The 18,383-nt window shown below is 52.5% G+C and overlaps 1 protein-coding gene across 3 annotated transcripts in view; it reads left to right on the forward strand.

Moving 5' to 3' along the window:
• The window catches only part of NATD1 (N-acetyltransferase domain containing 1), a 44,185-nt gene that overhangs the window by 22,612 nt on the left and 3,190 nt on the right, over positions 1 to 18,383 (forward strand). The window contains exons 2-3 of one of the 3 annotated variants that reach the window (XM_075010801.1): positions 2,838 to 2,956; positions 11,007 to 11,071. In XM_075010801.1, the coding sequence (XP_074866902.1) occupies positions 2,838 to 2,956; positions 11,007 to 11,071 (184 nt within the window). Of the gene's footprint in view, positions 1 to 2,837; positions 2,957 to 11,006; positions 17,610 to 18,383 lie in introns of those variants that run through there. The other 2 variants (XM_075010798.1, XM_075010799.1) reach the window with 2 other exon arrangements.

Here is an 18,383-nt window from a genome sequence, read left to right on the forward strand (position 1 = left end):
GTGAGGAGTGTGTGAAAAGAGCAGTTCTAACAAACTGTTTCAAACCTTTAATTATAACCAGCGCTACTGATGACTGAATGTGCTGCTTCCTGGGCTCAGTACTCTGCGGAAACCACATCAGGCTGGGGATCTTGCTCTAATTCCCTGAGCTTAAGGCCTTCAGTCTCCTGGGTGAAGATGGGTGCTTTTAGTTAACAGGCTCTTTATCAGAGGGTGGGTTTGTGTCTTTGTGACAGGGCCAGCTGTACCTTTCTCCCCTTTCTGAGCTTTCAGATGGCATCCCCTCTGCTGAGTGACGATCAGCAATTCTCCACTCTTAGGCTGGTCCTTGGCTGAGATCCCACTCTTCTCTTACTGTGATGGCAAAAAGTTAATATGTGTGAAAGCCTGAGCTGGAGCCTTCCTTGGCCAGACGAGTTTGTAATCACACTTGCATACCATGGGAGTGAAATGCTATCATTCTGATATGTGAGTCTGTTACGGCTGATTCCTTAGGCCAGTACAGTGACTGCACAAGCCACACAGCCCACTGTTTCTGGACAGGAAAACATCAATGCTGGGCCTGCAAGGCAGATCTAAATCTCTGGATGCTGCAGGGGATCCCCATGAGAAATTTGAAGTATAAACAGCTCTGTGGAAATGCAGAATTTAAATCGTTTCTCCTCTAATATTGGTCAAACTTCAAGATCTTTGAAATGTATCACACACCACTTCCCATGTCCTGAGACCCTTTTCCCCTGCAGTTGAATTACAAAGAGAAACTAACCATGTTGAAACAGTCTCCAAGGGGTAGCCGGGTTAGTCTGTAGCTTCACGCCTCCCTTTCCCCCACCCCAAAAAATAAAACCGGTCCTGTAGCACCTTACAGCCTAACGATTTTATTTAATAGGTAATGAGCTTTTGTGGGTAAGACCCACTTGATCAGATTTTTTTCTGTTATACCTGATCAAGTGGGTCTTACCCACAAAAGCTCATTACCTATTAAGACCCACTTGATCAGGTATAACAGAAAAAAATCTGATCAAGTGGGTCTTACCCACAAAAGCTCATTACCTATTAAATAAAATCGTTAGGCTGTAAGGTGCTACAGGACTGCTTTTTTATTTTTTTTAAGCGTTGAAATGTGCGTGTGATTTGTCATGCATGTTTGTGGGCCACATTTGATGTTAAGAGGTGGGAACGTAACTTTTTCCAAGTGTCTGTTTTCATTTACAGAAGAATTTTTATCTTCTCTGAGATCCAAAATATTTTTGAGTCTTTTACTTAGTTAGGGGTCCAGGGAGGGGGATGATTCATTGAAATAGTTGCTGTGGGGTAGGGCTACAGATGACCGGGTCAGTAGGCCAGCTGCCCCAGGGAGAGAGGATTACCCTAGCTTTTTCTCACCATAGCAGGTTGAGGCCAGGTGAGAAATGCCTTTCCATGGCTGCCACAGCTCCAGCAGGCGCAGCTGGGAGAAAGGTGCATGTCCTGCAGCTGAGGCAGAACCAGATTCATATATTCCCTGCGCTCCCCAGCCAGAGAAATGCATCAAACTGTGTACTCTCCCCTCACTCCCTGATAAAGGGGAACAATCAGCAATGTTCCCATACAAATTGGTGGGAGTGGGAGCTTCACTCCACCCTTCCGTAAAGGGCATATGTGGGGTTGGAGGCTTGGAACTGGGGCAGTCCTGGCTTGGGCAGGGAGACCTCCTCATCCAGTCCCTTTTGCCCACCTGCCAAGTCTGTCTCTTCTCAGTATAGTTTTATGAGAACCAAGCCCGTTCCAGGCACATCCCATTTTTCTGATGCAACCAAACCCTGACCTGGTAAGTTGTTATAAGAAGCAGCTGTATACTGAATTTGGTGGTCATAGCTCTTACCATTTAGGAGGAGTTCTTGAACAAACAGAGTCAATCGCTCAAAAATATACTAGTTATAATATGTATCAGCCATTCTAGATTCTACAGGAAAGATCTGTTTGTCAGGTCACCTAATCCACCCATTCCTCCACAGCCTCCAGCCAGCCCAGGATTTGTACTATATTTGTACCTATTACAAATGTCATTGTAATATGATAATCTGAGACGGGGGGAAGGGAAGCCCTCGCAGCTATCCTCATGGGCCAGATCCTGCCCTTGGTTGCACCTCATTTACTTGAAATAGGGACTGTATGGGTATGTCTACATCACAGAGTTATTCTGGAGTTGTTATTTCAAAATCAAATATTCCAGAATAACATATCCACACTACAGGGAAGCCCCAAAATAAGCAAAACCTATTTTGGAATAATGTGTCTACACATAATAGAGCCTATTTGGGATTAGAGCCCCTGGAAGCACTAAGAAATATCATGTCTACCCAGTAGCTTTATTTTGGAATAAACTATTCCAGAATAATTTATTTCAGAATAGCCCCTATTGCCTGTCTACACAGCCCCTAATCCGAAATACCTATTTTGGAATAGGTACTATTCCGTGCAGAATGAGGTTTACAAAATTTGAAATAAGCCATCCTCTGTTTTGGAATTATTTTGCGATAGCAGTCGCATTGTGCAGACTCTGGCAAGGCTATTTCGGAATGGCGGCCGTTATTGCAAAAGAGCTTTGGTGTGTAGAGGCACACTCTGAGGATAACTAAGAGCAAAATCTGAGCTGAAACATTCCAGTGTGCTAGACTGGGGTGGCCTCCTTCAGTTCCCATACAGAGGTGTTGAGAGCTGTTTCAGCAGAGGTGGGTCCTAGGTGCCAGGAGTGAGGCTAGACTTACCTACTAGCTGAGTGCTATTGAGAGCTGCAAAAGGCTGTATCCCCTCAAGGCAATTCTGTAGCTTCACTCCTGCCTTGCATTCCGTAGGTTGCCACGACAGGGCAGTGCTGCTCTACGAATACGTGGGGAAGAAGATTGTGGACTTGCAGCACACGGAGGTACCAGATGCCTACCGAGGAAGAGGAATAGCCAAGCACCTGGCTAAGGTATGACCAGATCTGCCTCCAGAGCCGTTTGCTTTCCTTCGTGGACTAGCATTACTTTTCACATTAGTGTTTGGTTGTCCCAGCTGAGTTCAGGGCCCCATTGTGCTAGGTGCTGTACGTATGCACAGTGAGCAGCAGTTACTGCCCCAGAGCTCTTACAAGCTACAGGATCACAGTGGACAAAAGCTAGGAGAAGAAGCAAAGGCACAGAGATGAGAAGTGGGTCACCAAAGGCCAGGCAGCAGGTCGGTGGCAGAGTTAGGACAAGAAACTGGGTCCTGTGCCCCAACCCAGCACCATCTGCCTCCCTAAAATGATGAGGAGCAGTGGGATGCTTCTTTAGGACTCATTCAGGTGATCCAGTTTGATGCAAATGGTGAAATGCAACCAGTTTAAAGCAAGATTCTCTGCAGATCTTGAAACTCTTCCTTCCCAGCTCTCTACCCTGCCTCCCAAAAGTCTCACCACCCCACCTGTTCTGGATGTTCTGAGGGGAAACACAATATTCAGCAACAAAGCTGCAAAAATATGCATTCCTGAGCCCTGAAATTGACTCTGAACACACATTTTAATGAATTTGGGGGACGGGGGAAGCTTCGGGGTCTGTTCTGGCATAGGCCTGTGACTCCACTGGTTGTTACTCTGTGCCATCAAGAATACTAGCATGTAGGGGCACTGTAACTGACCACAGACAGATTCAAACCTGGGACCTCTGAAGCTTAGTGCAGGCACTCCTGCAGTCTGAGCTAAAAGCCAGCTCCCCGTCAGCTAAGGCTGCAGAGGAGACCCATTCTTTCTCTGGGTAAGTGGTCTAGGTGCTACTACCTGGGACAGTGAACCACACCTAGGTGTGTGAGTTACAACACCAGAAGAAGGGGAGAGGCTGTTGTGATTGAGTTGATTTCACAAAAGCTGCCAGGAAACACTCCCTGAAAGGTGTCTGCAAAGAACAAGTGGCAGAAGGAAGCACAGGCAGTGAGTAGAGGTGTAGCAGTGCTCCAAGCCAAGGGAAACCATATGGCAAATCGTGGCCTGCTCTGATAAATCCTAACGAGCAGACATATTCCTTCCATTTGTTATGCCCATCTGCCTCTGCACTTAAAGCAGCTGCTGACTCTTGGCTGATGACTACTTCCACCACTTCATGCTAGGAAGGAATTTCTGCAGCTGGGCCGGGGCTTTTCTTCTGTTCCTGAATGCACTATTCTCCAAAATGGCTTCTTCGGGTTCTCCGTCCCTCATCTTCTCCTGGATTGTCTTTTACATCAGGAAACGTTCCTCTTCCTTTTCCTGCTCCATCGGCTGAATCAGCCTCTTATTGCTTCATAACTCACATACCTTGATGCATGCATCACTTTGAGGGCCCTCTGCTGGGATCGTTCCAACTCCTCCCTGAAGTATGGAGGCCAGCGCTGTGTTCCATGGCACAGATGCGCTCTGCCTCATGGCTCTCCAGTGTGCGAATAACTTCCCTTGATGTATGTTCCTTCCCTTAGCGTAGACCTACCTTTCTTTTGCACACTGCACCTGGCATTTTGGAGAGTCTGCTGCAGAGCTGGCAGAATCTCTTGCATATACAATCTTCTATTTTCCCCTTCTGTTTGCAGCTCTGCTCCCTGCTTTTCCTCCCCTGAGCCTCTTTGCACCATTATTCTGTCTCACTAATGAGCCACCCTGCTGTGCAACGGAGCCAGAGCGTCCTGTGTCTGTTCGCTGTCTCCCCCCATGCACTTGATTTCATGGAATGTCAACAAGCCTTGGGAACGACACTCTTGGTTCAAGTGACTCTTGTGGAAGCAGAACCAAACCACTCCAAGTTACATGTACTGTGTGACCCTCACGTTAACCTCTCCTCCAGGTCCTTACACTTAGGTAGGCGTGTTCATTTCACTGTTTCTCCTCTTCTAGGGTACCAAGAAATTAACAAAAAAAAAAAAAAATCAGTCAAAATCAAAAATCAGCTGCTGCCCCGCAAAGTTGGCAATGAAAGGCTTCGGTGGAAGGTGGGATGCACAGCAGAATGCACAGGCATGGGGCATGAGTGGATTTTTTGTGATTAAACTCCTTTCCTGTGGGCCTTCCGAGGCAGGGGAGAGCAAACTGTTTACACTGGGCCCCACTTTACATCCCGGCAGTTAGCAGGACTGCCCCTCCCACTTCGTCTCCTGGAAGTGATGCACCACCCTCCCTCAGCAATGCTGGTGGGAGGCTGATGGTGTTGCACCTCCTTAAGAAATGTCATGCCCCCCCCACATGCACACAAGCTTTGCGCACCCATGTTCTAAGGGACGGAATTTCTAGAGGCCACACCAGTGCCTCACCTGATGCAGTCATATGGCTGATGGCATATTCTGATCTCATTGATTTCTTTCCGGTGTCATCACCTGGCTCTTGGAAGTGGCTGGCAAGAGTTTTTTGTCTCTTGCCTGTGTGTTGCGTGGAAGAGGAGGGGGAACGTTCTGTGGGAAGCAAGCTGGGGAGATCTGGGAGGATCTGGTGTGGCTCAGGATGGGAGGAGGCCAGGGCCTGGGACCCCAGCCTTAGCCAAAGAAAAGCTTTGTGATGGTGGCTCTTCATTGTCCTTGCACTGTGACCGCTGTTGCACAGTATCCTCCTGTCTGCCCCATTCTCTCCAGGCTGCAATGCCAGGGATGGTTTCCCCCAACCACAAATCCCAGCTGGAGTCTGTCACCACCTCCTTGGCTGATGCCCAAGCTGAGTTTGACTTGTGTGTGTGATAGCTCCATCTCATAGAGCTGGAAGGGACCTTGAGAGGCCAGTGAGTCCAGTCCCCTGCCCTTACGGCAGAGCCTATCTCCTTCCCTGACTTTTTTTTTAATCTAACCTGCCCCAGACAGGCCCCTCAAAGACTGACCTCACAACCCTGGGTTTGTAAGGCCAATGCTCTAACCACTGGGATGTCCCTCCGCCGGAGAGGGGAGACAAGTGTTTTCATTAAAGCGTCTGCTTTTTAAAGGGGGTACTTGATTTGAACCAAGGACCACTTGGTCAGCAGTCAGACGCCCTACCACTGAGCTACAACTCTACAAAAGGCTGATGCTCTGCGGCCGGAGCAAGCCAGGCTCACAAAGCAGTGCTCTAGAGAAGCTTGAACTCACAATGTCTCTTCACAGTACTGCCCTATAAGTACCATGTGCTAACCCATTGTGCCAGGGGGTTGTGACCTGGAAGTGCACCTCCAAGCCTCTTCCACCGTGTCACGTTCCCCTCCCTCTTCCTCCAGACTGTGTGTGCCCATTTGCCGGTCAGTTCATGCGCCACGTTCTGGGCTGGAGCGCCAAGAGTATGTTACCTCCCATCAGTGACCCTGGAAATCATCTCTCACTATTTCCTAGCAACTAGCACTCCATGGAATCTAGCTGGGGGTATGTTCTCTAGGTTGCCTCCAGAATGAGCCAGAACCATTGGGCTATTCTAGATCTCCCCACCGTCCCTGCGGGCTACCAGTCAGCCTTGGAACAAAACCCAGGATCATTCTGGTTGCAGGCTGCATTACCAGCTTTCCCTTTGGGGCACATCCCTCACTGCTTCCCCCTGTTCCTCCCAATCCTAGAGCACGCACCCTCTGCAGCTGGAGTAAGTCAACCAGGTATTCTGGGACCTGCTCACTGCTCGCCTTCCCCTGGCCCAGCTACTCCTCTGCCCTGAGGCAAGCCAATTGGTGAGGGTCTGGCTGCGTGTGGTGGGGAAGGTGACCAGCTGCGTATCTTCCTGGTGTGCCCACTCTCCCCCCTCCTGCCACCCTTGCCTGTTCACACCACCCTGCTGCATTTCCCACACTCGCAACTGTGCAAGATCTTTGCTCCTTCTCTGCCTGCTGCTGAATGACTGAGATGCTCAAGTAGAGCCCAATGGCTCCTGGCAGTCCTGGCTCCTTCCCTGGGTTAGAAACACTGGCAGAGATAGTAACACAAGGAGCTGTTTTGCAGGGAAGCTCTCCTTCCTGTAGACATTGTACAGCCTCACACCTGTTGAGAACAGCCTGTTCCTCCTTGAATGGGAGGTGGAGCTGGCACCAAGCAAGCGGCGATCTCTAGCTGTTGGGAGGCTTCTCCAATGGCAAAGGTGGAGGTGCTGGTGGCTCTCTTATGCTCCTGCTCTAGCTCTGAGTCTTTGAGTAGCGCTCCCCTGACATGTCTAGCACCCGGGAAGTGTTTTATTGATGCACTTTTCTTCACGTAGTGCACAGTCAACCTGTGGAACTCCTTGCCAGAGGATGTTGTGAAGATCCAGGACTTTATCAGGGGTCAAAAAATAGCTAGGTAAATTCAGGATGGGGAGGAACGGCGTCCCTAGCCTCTGTTTGCCAGAGGCTGGAAATGGATGACGGGAGGGATCACTTGTTCTGTTTGCTCTCCCTGAGGCATCTGGCATTGGCTGCTGTTGGAAGACGGGACATGGGGCTAGATGGCCCTTTGGTCTGACCCAGTGTGGCCGTTCTTGCGTTCCTATGTCAGCCCATTTGCCGGAAGCTGGAGTGGAGAACAGGGGCTGGCTTGCTTGATTTCCTGTTCAGTTCATTTCCTCTGCAGCACCTGGCATTAGCCACTAATAGAAGTCAGGATGCTGGGCTGGATGGCCCGTTGGTCCAAGCCAATGTGGCTGTCCTAAAGGTCCCACCAAGCTCAGGGGAGATGAGGTGTATCCTTTGGGGATAACCAGGCAGCCCCAGAAAGACTGGGCTTTGCAAGCGTCACTGCACCCTCAGCAGGAGAGATGCATCTGTCTGTGGGGAATTTTGCCCTCCTCAGCCATGTTGGAAGCCCTGTCTTGTTCCTGGCATCTGACAGCTTGGCTTGATTGTCCCCTAGCCAGGCTGGTGAGAGGGTCTCCGCCATACAATGGAAGCAGGGCTGTGGCTCTCGCTCTGCGGGCTGGGAAACTGTTCACTTCACAGGCTCCCTTGCAGGCCCAGGGCCCCCTCAGCAGCTGATTTCTGTGATGAGTGACTGATCACCCTGTGTCTAGCCAGCCGAGTTCTCGTCCTTTCCCCTTCTCCGGTACTGGCTGTACATATGGAAATCTACACTCAGTGGTTCCTATTTCTGGCCCGCAAATGCTGCTGGCAAGGCCCATCACAGCCAGTTCCTAATCCAACTGCCTCCTCTTTCCCTCCAAAAATAAAAATATCCTGCCACTCTCCCAGCAGCTGAGAGCAGCACCAGAGCGCAGAGGAGGGAGGGATGGGATGAGCCTGTGGCCAGCAGCCAGGAGTGGAGGAGGGCTCCATTCTCCTGCTGCAGCATCCCCATTACTCCCTTTGATCTTCAACAGCTTAAACTCCTGTCTGGAGCCCTAATTCTGGCTTTGAGCTGAGTGGGTGAGTGGCCTTGAGCAAGGCCTTTACTTCTGTGCCTCAGTTTCCCCCACTAACAACGCAGAGGATTGTGGTGGGGTGAATGACATAAATGCATCGCAGATAAAGCTCTATTGCAGAGGGGAGCAAACTTTTTAGGTCGCGTCCCCCTTTGCGGCCCTGCAGTTAGCTGGACCCTGCCCCAATCTGTCGGAGGACCACAGGAAGGGATGTGGCGGAGGCCTCCAAAAGGGGGTGGGACGCTCAGGAAAGGGGTGTTGGGAGTCTCCAGGGGGTGCCTCAAAGCTTGCTCATGGGGAGGTCCCCAGGAGAGACCTCGAGGTCATCTGACCAAGCCAGGAAGTCACCGGCTGTCCCTGCCGCTTGTCTCGGGGCCTGTGTGCCCCCACCTCAGCGTGGGGCAGGCAGGCCACTCAACTGCATGCATGGGGGCATGCACTGGCCTAGGGGCACAGGCACTGGGCAAGCAGCGATGCCTCCTGGGGAGGAGGAAGCGCTGCAGGGCCATGGGGGAAGCCCAACCACTGAAACACCCCACGCCCCAGCCCGCCTGGCCCCCACTGCCAGGAGCCAGCCACCTCAGCCTGGCAGTGAGGCAGGCACCAGGGGTCTGCCCGCCTGCTCTCCCTGATTGGCCCAGCAGTGGGGGGAGGGGGACGGCGTTCCCTTGGTGATGCAGCTTAAGCTGCCATGGGGGGGACGACTGTGTTGCACACCCACACCCCTTGCACACCCCTGCTCTGCAGCCTTGCAAAGGGCCCTATTCTGATCTCCCACAAAGTGGGAGTCGGGTCCTTGTGCCTCTGTAGCTCTACGGGCTTCAAGAACTGAATCAAGCCCCCTGCACGCTCCACGCCTGCAGAGGTTGCTCGAGAGGGAGGGTAAATCTTTCTTTACGCTCCAGTTCCCTCGTGGTCTCTTACGGCTGTGGGTGTTCTGGGTGGAAGTGGGGAAGATCCCGGCTCGGGTTAAGCCCTTTTTCCTTCCTACCTCACAACCTGTGCCCTTTCTCGTCTGGCTGGGCACGTCTGATTGCGTCATCTACGAAGCTCTGCCCAAAAATAAACCGGGGGTGGTGGGGAGCAGCTACCCACTTTCTCTCCTCCTCCCTGACATGGCTGCAGCCCAGGGCAGAAGATTAAGAGAACATATGAGGGGCTTTCAGGTGCCCTGGCCTGGGGTTTTGCTCACCTGCCATCACCTCAGTGTCTTTTCCTGGCCCAGGATGTCCTCTCCGCCTTCCAGGTTTTGCCTGGCCTCTGGCAGAGCTGAGGCAATAATGCAGGGGATGGGAATTTCTCTCAGCAACCCTTGGGGCAGGGGGAAGCTTTGAACTCAGGACTTTGGACCATCTCTCTTAAATGGACAGTCCAGGGACAGGCCTGCCAGCTAGCTGCTGCTTCCAGGGAATTTCCTTGACAGGTTGATGAGGCCGTCCTGCCGGGGGCTAAGATGCAGCATGCAAAAGGCTTTTCCTCCCATCCCAGAGAGGTCCAGGGGCAGCAGATTCACCCGTCGCAGCCCGGGCGCTCGTCTGTTAATTAGTTAATGAGCAGAGAATGGCCTGAGTCATTGGCAAAAGCAGGTTGTGTTATATTTCCGATTCCAAGAAGCTCACTCTCACATGCACACGCTCTGGCCACCGGCACCCGTTTGTACCGGTAAGCGGCATTCCCTACTGCTCCCTGCGCCCTCCATCTGTGGCTGCCGGTGCAGCCGTCAAGCTGTCCCTACGCGGCTGCTTTCCTTTGGAGAGCTGTAATCCTGCTGCCTCCCTCCCCTCTGCATCGCAGGGAGGGGAGATGAGGACAACCAGCAGCTTCCTTTGTCTGCGTGAGGCCAGGGAGGAGGGGAAGGGATGCTGCTATGTGGGAAGGGCAGAGGTGACACAGCAGCAGAAGGGTTGCTAACTCAGCGTAGGAGTTTGCCCGCTCCTGTCCCCATTCTCTGCTAAAACTACATGTTTTGTGTCTCCCTTATGTGCAGCGGAGGTGGGGCATGCTGCCAAGCGGGGGCCCTCCATGCCACCCCCTTCTTCCCCACCAGCAGCTCCGCATGTGCGGGCAAGCGGGAGGAGGAGCGGGCAATGAGAAACACAGGCCTGCTTCATACAGGTGTCTAGCAGCACGATTGCTGGGGCAACAGGCTCAGTGAGACTCATGGAGCTGGTTGTTCCCCACGTGGGTGCACCACATCCCAAAAGTGGGGAGAAACACTGTGCGTTGCCAGGAAATCCTCCCTCATGGCAGCCTTTGCAGCATGCACAAGTGTCAGGCCCCCCTCGGCTGACAGCAGGGGTTGGTGCAGGAGGGAATTCAGCTCCACTTCTTAAGCCCCACCTGTATGACACGCGCCCCCCGCCCCACTCTCGCACACACCCTGACGGGCTGTGGTTGTGTGGGGGCAGAGTTCAGCTTTTCTGCTACAGGTTGATCCCCCTGCTCCTCGCCCCAGAGGGGAGCGTGCGGCCTTCTGCCTGGCTCGGGGTTGTCCAGGTTTGAGTGATGGCCTGAGCAAGGTCGGCTTCCCTTTATGTCCCCTGTCCAGAGGGCATCCGCTGCCAAGGAATCCTGAGGTAACTTCCCTGGTGCTAGGACTGCTCCCCCTCAAGTTGTCTCAGCCAGTTGGGTTTAAGCTGGGATCCTGTCACTGCTGGCTCGAAGAGGCGTGGAGTGGGGTTTGTAACCCATCTGTCCTCTCCTGTGGTTCTAGGCAGCCCTGGACTTTGTGGTTGAAGAGGACCTGCGAGCTCACCTGACATGCTGGTACATTCAGAAGTACGTCAAGGAGAACCCCCTGCCACAGTACCTGGAACACTTGCAGCCTTGATGCAGGAGGCTGAGGAGTCCCGACTGCTGTGCCAGCAGTGCGCCCTGTCTGACTGTCCGACGTGGCCTTCGCTTCTGTGTGGTCTCAGGAAGCCCTACGTGCTCTCAGAATCCTTATTTTTTTAAAGCGGACGGGAGGGCTGTGACCTGCCCAATGCACAGCAGCCAGGCCCTTCTCCAGCTGGGCTGGCTCAGAGTCCTATTGAGGGCAGCCTCTCCTTTCACGGCGCCAGGGAGCGGAAGGCGCTGGCTTCTGTCATCCTCCTTCAGCTGGGTCCTCACCCCTGCGGTCGTCGAAAGCAAGAAGCTGGCTAGCAGATGTTGGCTTGGGACAGCCACTGGGCCTCTGCCTCTCCTCTGGGGACCTGTCAGGGCTGGGGCAGCTCAACCCATCCTGAGCTGAAGGGGGGGATGTGGAGAAGGACAGGGTCCTCATCACCTTTTGGTCATGGAGGGGGTGGAAGAGTTGGATAATAAAGCCCAGCCAGTGCCACATGCGGCGTGGCCTGGTGCTGGAGTGGGGCGACTTCGGTTAGCTCCCTTCAAGTACAGCATGGAGCATTAGCATTCCCCGAGGTGGACAATCGGGTCATAGAGATCTCCCTCCGCATGGTCCAGAGACGCTGGGGTCTCAATGCCCTCTGTGCCAGGAGGGGAACCTCTGTCGCAGGGTCTGTCGTCAGCCTGCATGGGGGGCGGGCAGCACCGTGGAGAGGTGCTTCAGAGCAGTTGCTCAGCCCAGATCTTCTTTCCGTAGCCTGGGGGCTTGAGGTGCAGGCGAGGGAAGGGAGGTGATAAACTCTGCTACCTGTCCAGGGTGGGAGCACTTGAGTCAGTCTCCTTCTGCTGGATCCTTTACTCTGCCCAAAAGGAGGCCTGTTTCCCTGCTCTGGGGGTGGAGAGTAACTGACAGCAGAAGGGACTGGGTCTCGGCCCTCAGAGCTTCCTCTCTCCCCAGCCCCGTCACCAAGCACTTGGTTTCTCCACCTCTTTCAGATTCCAAGTGGGTCAAGGAGGGGACAGGAGCCCCATCAGCAAGGGGAACACAGGGTCCCGCAGAGGAGCTAAGGCTGTGTTCTCCTAGCTAAGTGCCTGCCCTGTTGGGTGGATCCCTGAGTGGTTCAGGCCCCGCTGAGTGGAGGGGAAAGGGAATGCATCCAGTCCCCCTGGTGAAGCTGTTACACACAATGCCAAATGCTGCCTTCCTAGCCAAGTGCTGCTCTTCCCCTGGCGTACAGACCCCGCTCTGCCCCGGCCAGCCCTTTGGGAGGCTGTGGTGAGGAGCGGACTCTTCCTGGGGACAGGGGACAGGTGTAGTGGGTGAGGCGAGAGATGTTGCTGCCACCACTACTCTGTAAATAACCTCTGCCTGGGCCTTGCATAGGGAGTGCTTATCTGCCGCCCCAGCTCTGCTCCCCTGTCCAGCATTGTCTGCTAGGGGGAGGGGTCAGACTTTTCTCCTCCCCGGACATGCCAGGGTGTGTTCTTCTCCACCCCCATCTCTCACACTGATCGTTTAGACTTGGGGGTAGAGGGGATTTATCCTCCAGGAGCCTCTGTGCGCTGGATGTTAAGGGCGACACCCGGCTCTGAGTCACAGTGGAGCAACGTCAGCTCTTAAATGGGTGAAACTTGTGGCTGACTCTCTCCCAGTACCCCAGTTAGCTCAGCCTGGTGGCCTAGAAGGAACGAAAAGGGTCGTGGCTGGGAACTGGAAGAAGCTCCTGTTGTTTCTGTTGGGCTGAGCCTTGGTAACACCTATTGACTCCCGCAGAAATTGCAGCAGCTGTTTGCAGCGGATCTTATTGTTATCTATGGGCCAGACCCTGAAGGTCATAGTCCTCAACTCCTATTGGGAGCCTTGCCAGTCAGGACTCTGCTTATGCTGGACATTTATATCTGTCTTCCGGCAGTCGTTTGACTTGCTTGTTTCTTTAGTTACTATATGTTTAAATTAACCCTTCTGGTGCTGGCTCGTGGCGCAGTGATGTATCAGGCGGCGGCATTCCTCTGCACTGCTGTTATTCCCTCTTTTGCAAGTCACGGAATGCCGCACTTTGGAAGCGGGGGGGTATCTCTTGTACCAGGCACAGGTATGTGCGGTGGTAGAGAAACAGATCCAGAGTTCCTGCTCCCCAGCCCTTCACTGCTGCTCTCTGTTGTTCCACAGCTGGGGCGATACCCGGTTCTCTTTGGGGTGTGGGGAAGAGAGAACCCAGTTCACACACTGCACCGTGGCTGCTCAGGGCATCCTCACACCTGCCTTCATCTAGCAACACGCTGTTCCCTTATCACTCAGCGCCATGGCACTGAGAGGCCCAACGTCTACCCAGGGCTCGTTAGCTGTCTTGCAGGATAGGCCTTTCACGACACTAGCAAGACTCCAGAGAACCAGGGAGGGGCCGTCTAATGGCAGGAGCGGTTTGGATGCTGTTAGCTGCATGGCGGAGCAGCTGGTGGGTGGGTGTCTTTGGCAATTGCTGGTGTGAAACGGAGCCTTTCACCGCAATGCCATACGCACGCCCAGCCTGTTTTGGTAGCGTCTGACAGGTACAGTTTAACCGCTGTTCAGGGCAATATGTGAAACAAGATGTATATAGAGGGGATCCTGGTTCTCTTCCCAGAGGATAAAGTAAAGCCCAAGGAAGTCAATGGATTGTTGACTTTGGCTTAGCTGTAGAGACCAGGTGTCGTCCTCTCTGGTGACTCAGGGGGTCTCCTTGGGGGCAGTCCCAGCACAGCAGTCAGAGAATGCATCAGCATGAAGAATGAACAGTCCCCCTTAGACTCCAGGCCAAGGCTGAGGCTCACTGGGGGAAGGAGGGCTACAGTGCAGTGCAGTTAGTCTTCCTTGCTGCAACCTGAATTGCAGCTGTTGTGCAGATCTAGGACTTCGGAGCCCAGGGCTGTCAGTTAAGCATCTTTCACCAGCAGTTCCTTCACCGCACCTTATTAAAAATGACAGGCCAGCATGGTACAGCTGGGAGCCCTCTGAGATAATCCTGCCTTGCCACTGTCTCCACTCATCCCCTTCCACCCTCCCACCCACGACATTGCTGGCTGGAAAACCACTTGTCATGCCAGCTTCCGAACTGAAGGGAACTTTGCCCTGTCTCACAAGACCGATGAAAGTGACAGAAATGCCTCTGATTCACGCTGCCTAGGCTGGTATATTATTGGAAAGTCCCCGACCGGCTCTGTGCGTGGGACTGACTGGAGTTTGGCGGCTGCTTCTAGGAAGTCCTGGGGAGAGCTGGGTGGACAGTGTTCAAGGGCAGGTACTCAAAAGGCCTGGCGAGTGAAACATACTAAAGTTGTGTTTGGTTCAGTGCAGAGAATGCCTAGTTAGCGTGGGCACCGCAGCATATCTGGCTGCACCGTAACTGAAGAATGGTAGCTTTGCTCCCCGCCATCCGCCGCTCAGAATCCCAATGTCAAGGTGAATCCCCATCTCCTCTGGTTGCCTGAGAAAATGCTATTGTAACAGGGTTCCTGCAGAATTTGCTTGAGAGCTGCTCACGTGGCTGCTGTGTCGGACCAATATGCTGGGCCAGCCCCGTACCAGATCACTTCCTCCTGCTTTTGGTATTAACGTCTCCTTCCAGAGGAGCCCAGATGTTTCTCCTGCTGGATGGTCCATTGGAGGATTATGACATTATCATTTCCCCTGGTGAAGGTGGAACTGGTTGTGCTAGTTCCGTGAGAACCTTGAATCTCCTAGAGCAGATGGAGAGTGGCCACCCCTGCTTTAAAACAAGCACAGTACCGGGTCTTGCTGCTGCTTCACTCTGAGGTGCTGTCGTCATTTCTGTTTCTTGATCCAATGGAGACATTTGATAGTGTTCGTGGTCATCGGTCAACTGCTGAATCCATCTGCTGCTGTTCATTTTGCCTATTATTTCATGCTTGGGAATAGCAGTAGCTATTAGCCAAGGCCAGTGGTTGGTGCTCCTGCAGTCCTCCCTGTGACAAGGATCCATTATTGGTAGCTGGATGCCATCTGCGAGTCCCTGGGGGTGGAATGCTCTCCCTACCCTGCTTCCATTGCCCATCCTTTCCTAGCACACCCCTCGGGGACGTCCCCACCACCTCCTTGTGATGTTCAATGGTGCTGAGTGAGCTCCCCCGACTCTGGACGCCTAGTGGATGCTCTTGGAATGGGAATCGAGCGTGATTTTAGGAGTGCGTTGAGATCACACGGCTCATGGCTAAAGAACATTGTCAAACCGACATCCGTGTCCACCAACTTGAAGCTCCTTCTTTCTCGTATGGCCTCCTGTGGTGTGTTTCCTTCTGTCTAGGGTTTTTTATTTTTTTTTCCTACTGAATTAAGTGGTAACTACGTGCCTTTCCTACTCAGGACTTGAAACAAATGACCATTCTGTTTTCATTTGGATCTAACATTCTCCCTCCCTCTCTGTCCTACTATTAAACACGAACATATTGCATGGAATACAATACAATAAACTGTGTGGATTGATTAGCTAGTCTGCACTGATGGGAGCTGCTCCTGCTTTTTTTAGTGGGTGGTGGGGACAGATGGCCTTATAATTAAGGCAGGGGGCCAGGACACTGGAAGTCTGAGTTCAAATCCTGATAGTGCCACACAGTCCTGGTGTGACTTTAAGCTGCTCCCTGTTTGAGTCTTGGTTTCCCCAATCTGTAAAACAGGGATATGATACTAATTCCCTAGCCAACAGAGGAGGATAAATGCATAGGGATGCTGAGAAATTATGGCCATGAAGCTATATAAGAACATAACTGGATTTCTATTCAGAAAGATGCTTTCTTGTGAGAGTTGGAGCTTGGTCCTGGGGCTGCTGACTTGAACAAGGAACAGTATGAAGTCAGTCTGTAGCTTCACCAAAAAAAATCAAGCAGTCCTGTAGCACTTTAGACTCATAATTTTATTTATTAGGTAATCTCTTTTGTGGGTAAGACCCACTTCTTCAGATTTGGAGGAAAAATAAGAATATGGGGTTTATATATTGCACCGGGGAGAAGGGGGAAAGAAGGGTGGAGTAGGGGATTCACCTGAAATTAATAGGACCTGTGGAAGAAGTAAGTTAAGTAAGGTGGGATGAGTGCCATTCCTGTGAATATCAAAAGGATGGGGAGATTGTTCTTGTCATGCATAAGATAACAGAGATCTCTGTTAAGCCCCAGTTTAAATGCTTCAAACTTGCAAATTAATTCCCTTTTGTAATCTAGTTTTAAAATCCTTTTGTAACAAAAAGGCCACTTTGAGGTCCATTACTGAATGTTCAAGGAGGTGAAAGTGTTCCCCTACAGGTTTACGTGTATTCCAGTTCCTGATATCTGATTTATGCCCATTCATCCTTTGGGGCAAGGATGGTCTGCTTTGTCCAATGTACGTGGCAGAGGGGCATTGCTGGTGCATGATGGTATAGACCACATTAGTGAGTGTGCGGGTGTATGAGCCCCTGATGGTGTGACTGATGTGGTGAGGTCCCATGATGGTATCTCTAGTACATATATGTGGCAATGGGGTTTGTTGCAGGGATAGGGGCCTGGGTTAATGTTTCTGTGGTGTGATGTGTGGCTGCTAGTGAGTATTTTCTCGAGGTTGGGTGGCTGTCTGTACAAGTGCTACATGTGCTCTTACCTTTTCCATTCCCATAACAAGGACCACCCCCCGCCCTTTGGTAAACAGCCCTCCCTGAGGACAGAAACCCCAGGTCGACCAAACTCCACTGGCCATTTTCATAAATTTGCCAGTCACAGCCTTTTAAAAATCTGGACTTTCACACGTTCAGATGTTTAAAGGGTGCAGTTCACAGGGGGGTAACAAAACATGAATCTGTATTTTAAAGTGGCAAAATGTAAACACGTCAAGCCCTGAAGACTCAGGCTGTGTCTACACTACAGAAGTAAATAGTTGTACTTCGAAGTAAGCAACTTCGAAGCTGAGTGTCTACACACACCCTACTTCGAAGTTAAACTTCAAAGGAGGGCACTACTCCATTCCCGGGAATGGAGTAAGGACTTAAAAGTTGGGCTCTCCTAACTTCGAAGTCAGGGAAAATGGGTGTAGACTCTCTGCTGGCTACTTCGAAGTAGTGCCTAACTTCGAAGTTAGTTCCTCATGTATACACACCTGCAGTATCTCTCAGACTGGAGGTTCCGAGCTGAAAGGAGGGTTACAAATGTATTGTAGCAGGGTCATGGTGTTCCCACCCTTTCTTCTGTGCTGCCTTCAGAGCTGGGTGGCTAAAGAGCAGCAGCTGCTCAACCAAAGGCAGCACCATGGCTAACCACAGCACAGACGTAAGGGTGGCAATACGATGAAACCCCCTCCCCCATTAGCCTTCTGGGTTGGGGATCCCCAGTCTGAGAAACACTGTATACTTTTGTATAATTTTGCCCTATGGCACCCACAGGGCCATATTAACTCCTCTGAGGCTGGGGCCATTAGAGTTGGTGGGTTCCTCTAGACTCTGGGGTGGGGCCAAAATTGAGGGGTTCAGTGTGCAGGAGGAGACTTTGGGTTGAGGTGGGGGGGGTAGAGAAGGGAGTGAGGGCTCCAACTAGGGGGTTCAGGCTCTTGGATGGAGCTGGAGATGAGGCACTTGGGGCATAGGAGGGGGCTTCAGGCTGGGTCCAAAGCATTTGGAGCATAGGTGGGGACTTGGAGCAGGAGGTGGGGCTGGGGTTGTGGGTAGGAGGTAGGGTGTAGGTGGGGGGGTCAAGGTTGACTTGTGGGGTTTCGGAGGGAGCTAGAATGCTCAAGAGGGCTCAGGGTGGGCGTTAGGGTACAGAAGGGGCTCAGGACTGGTGCAGGGGCTGGGGAACGGCACTTACCTGGAGCAGCTCCCATTTTGGTGGGGAGGACAGGGGACTCTGCACAGCCCCCTGTGGTCCCCTGCAGGCATCACCCCCTGCCACTTCCACTGGCCATAATGGGAGCTGTGGGGATGGAGCCACCAAGCAGGGACAGAGCCTCCTGGTGCTCACCGCTCCAGCAGGGGTGGAGGAGGAAGGGCCACATGCTGAGTCACCTTCCCCCCACCCGCACCGGCCAGGAACACAGGGCGTTACTGGCTGAAGTCCAGGGCCCCAGGCAAGCCCCTTTCCTAATCCAGCTCTAAGTACACAGTAGAAGTACACAAGGGACCAGATTTCGCCATTTGTGACCAGTGTCCCTTTAATTGTTTCCATCCCTGGGCACGATAAACTTTGCGCTACGCACCCAGGCATGAGTGGATGTGCACCCCACCAGAAACACGCATGGCCAACTGTG

This window comes from Carettochelys insculpta, chromosome 16 (assembly GCF_033958435.1).
Source record: "Carettochelys insculpta isolate YL-2023 chromosome 16, ASM3395843v1, whole genome shotgun sequence".
NCBI lineage: Eukaryota > Metazoa > Chordata > Testudines > Carettochelyidae > Carettochelys > Carettochelys insculpta.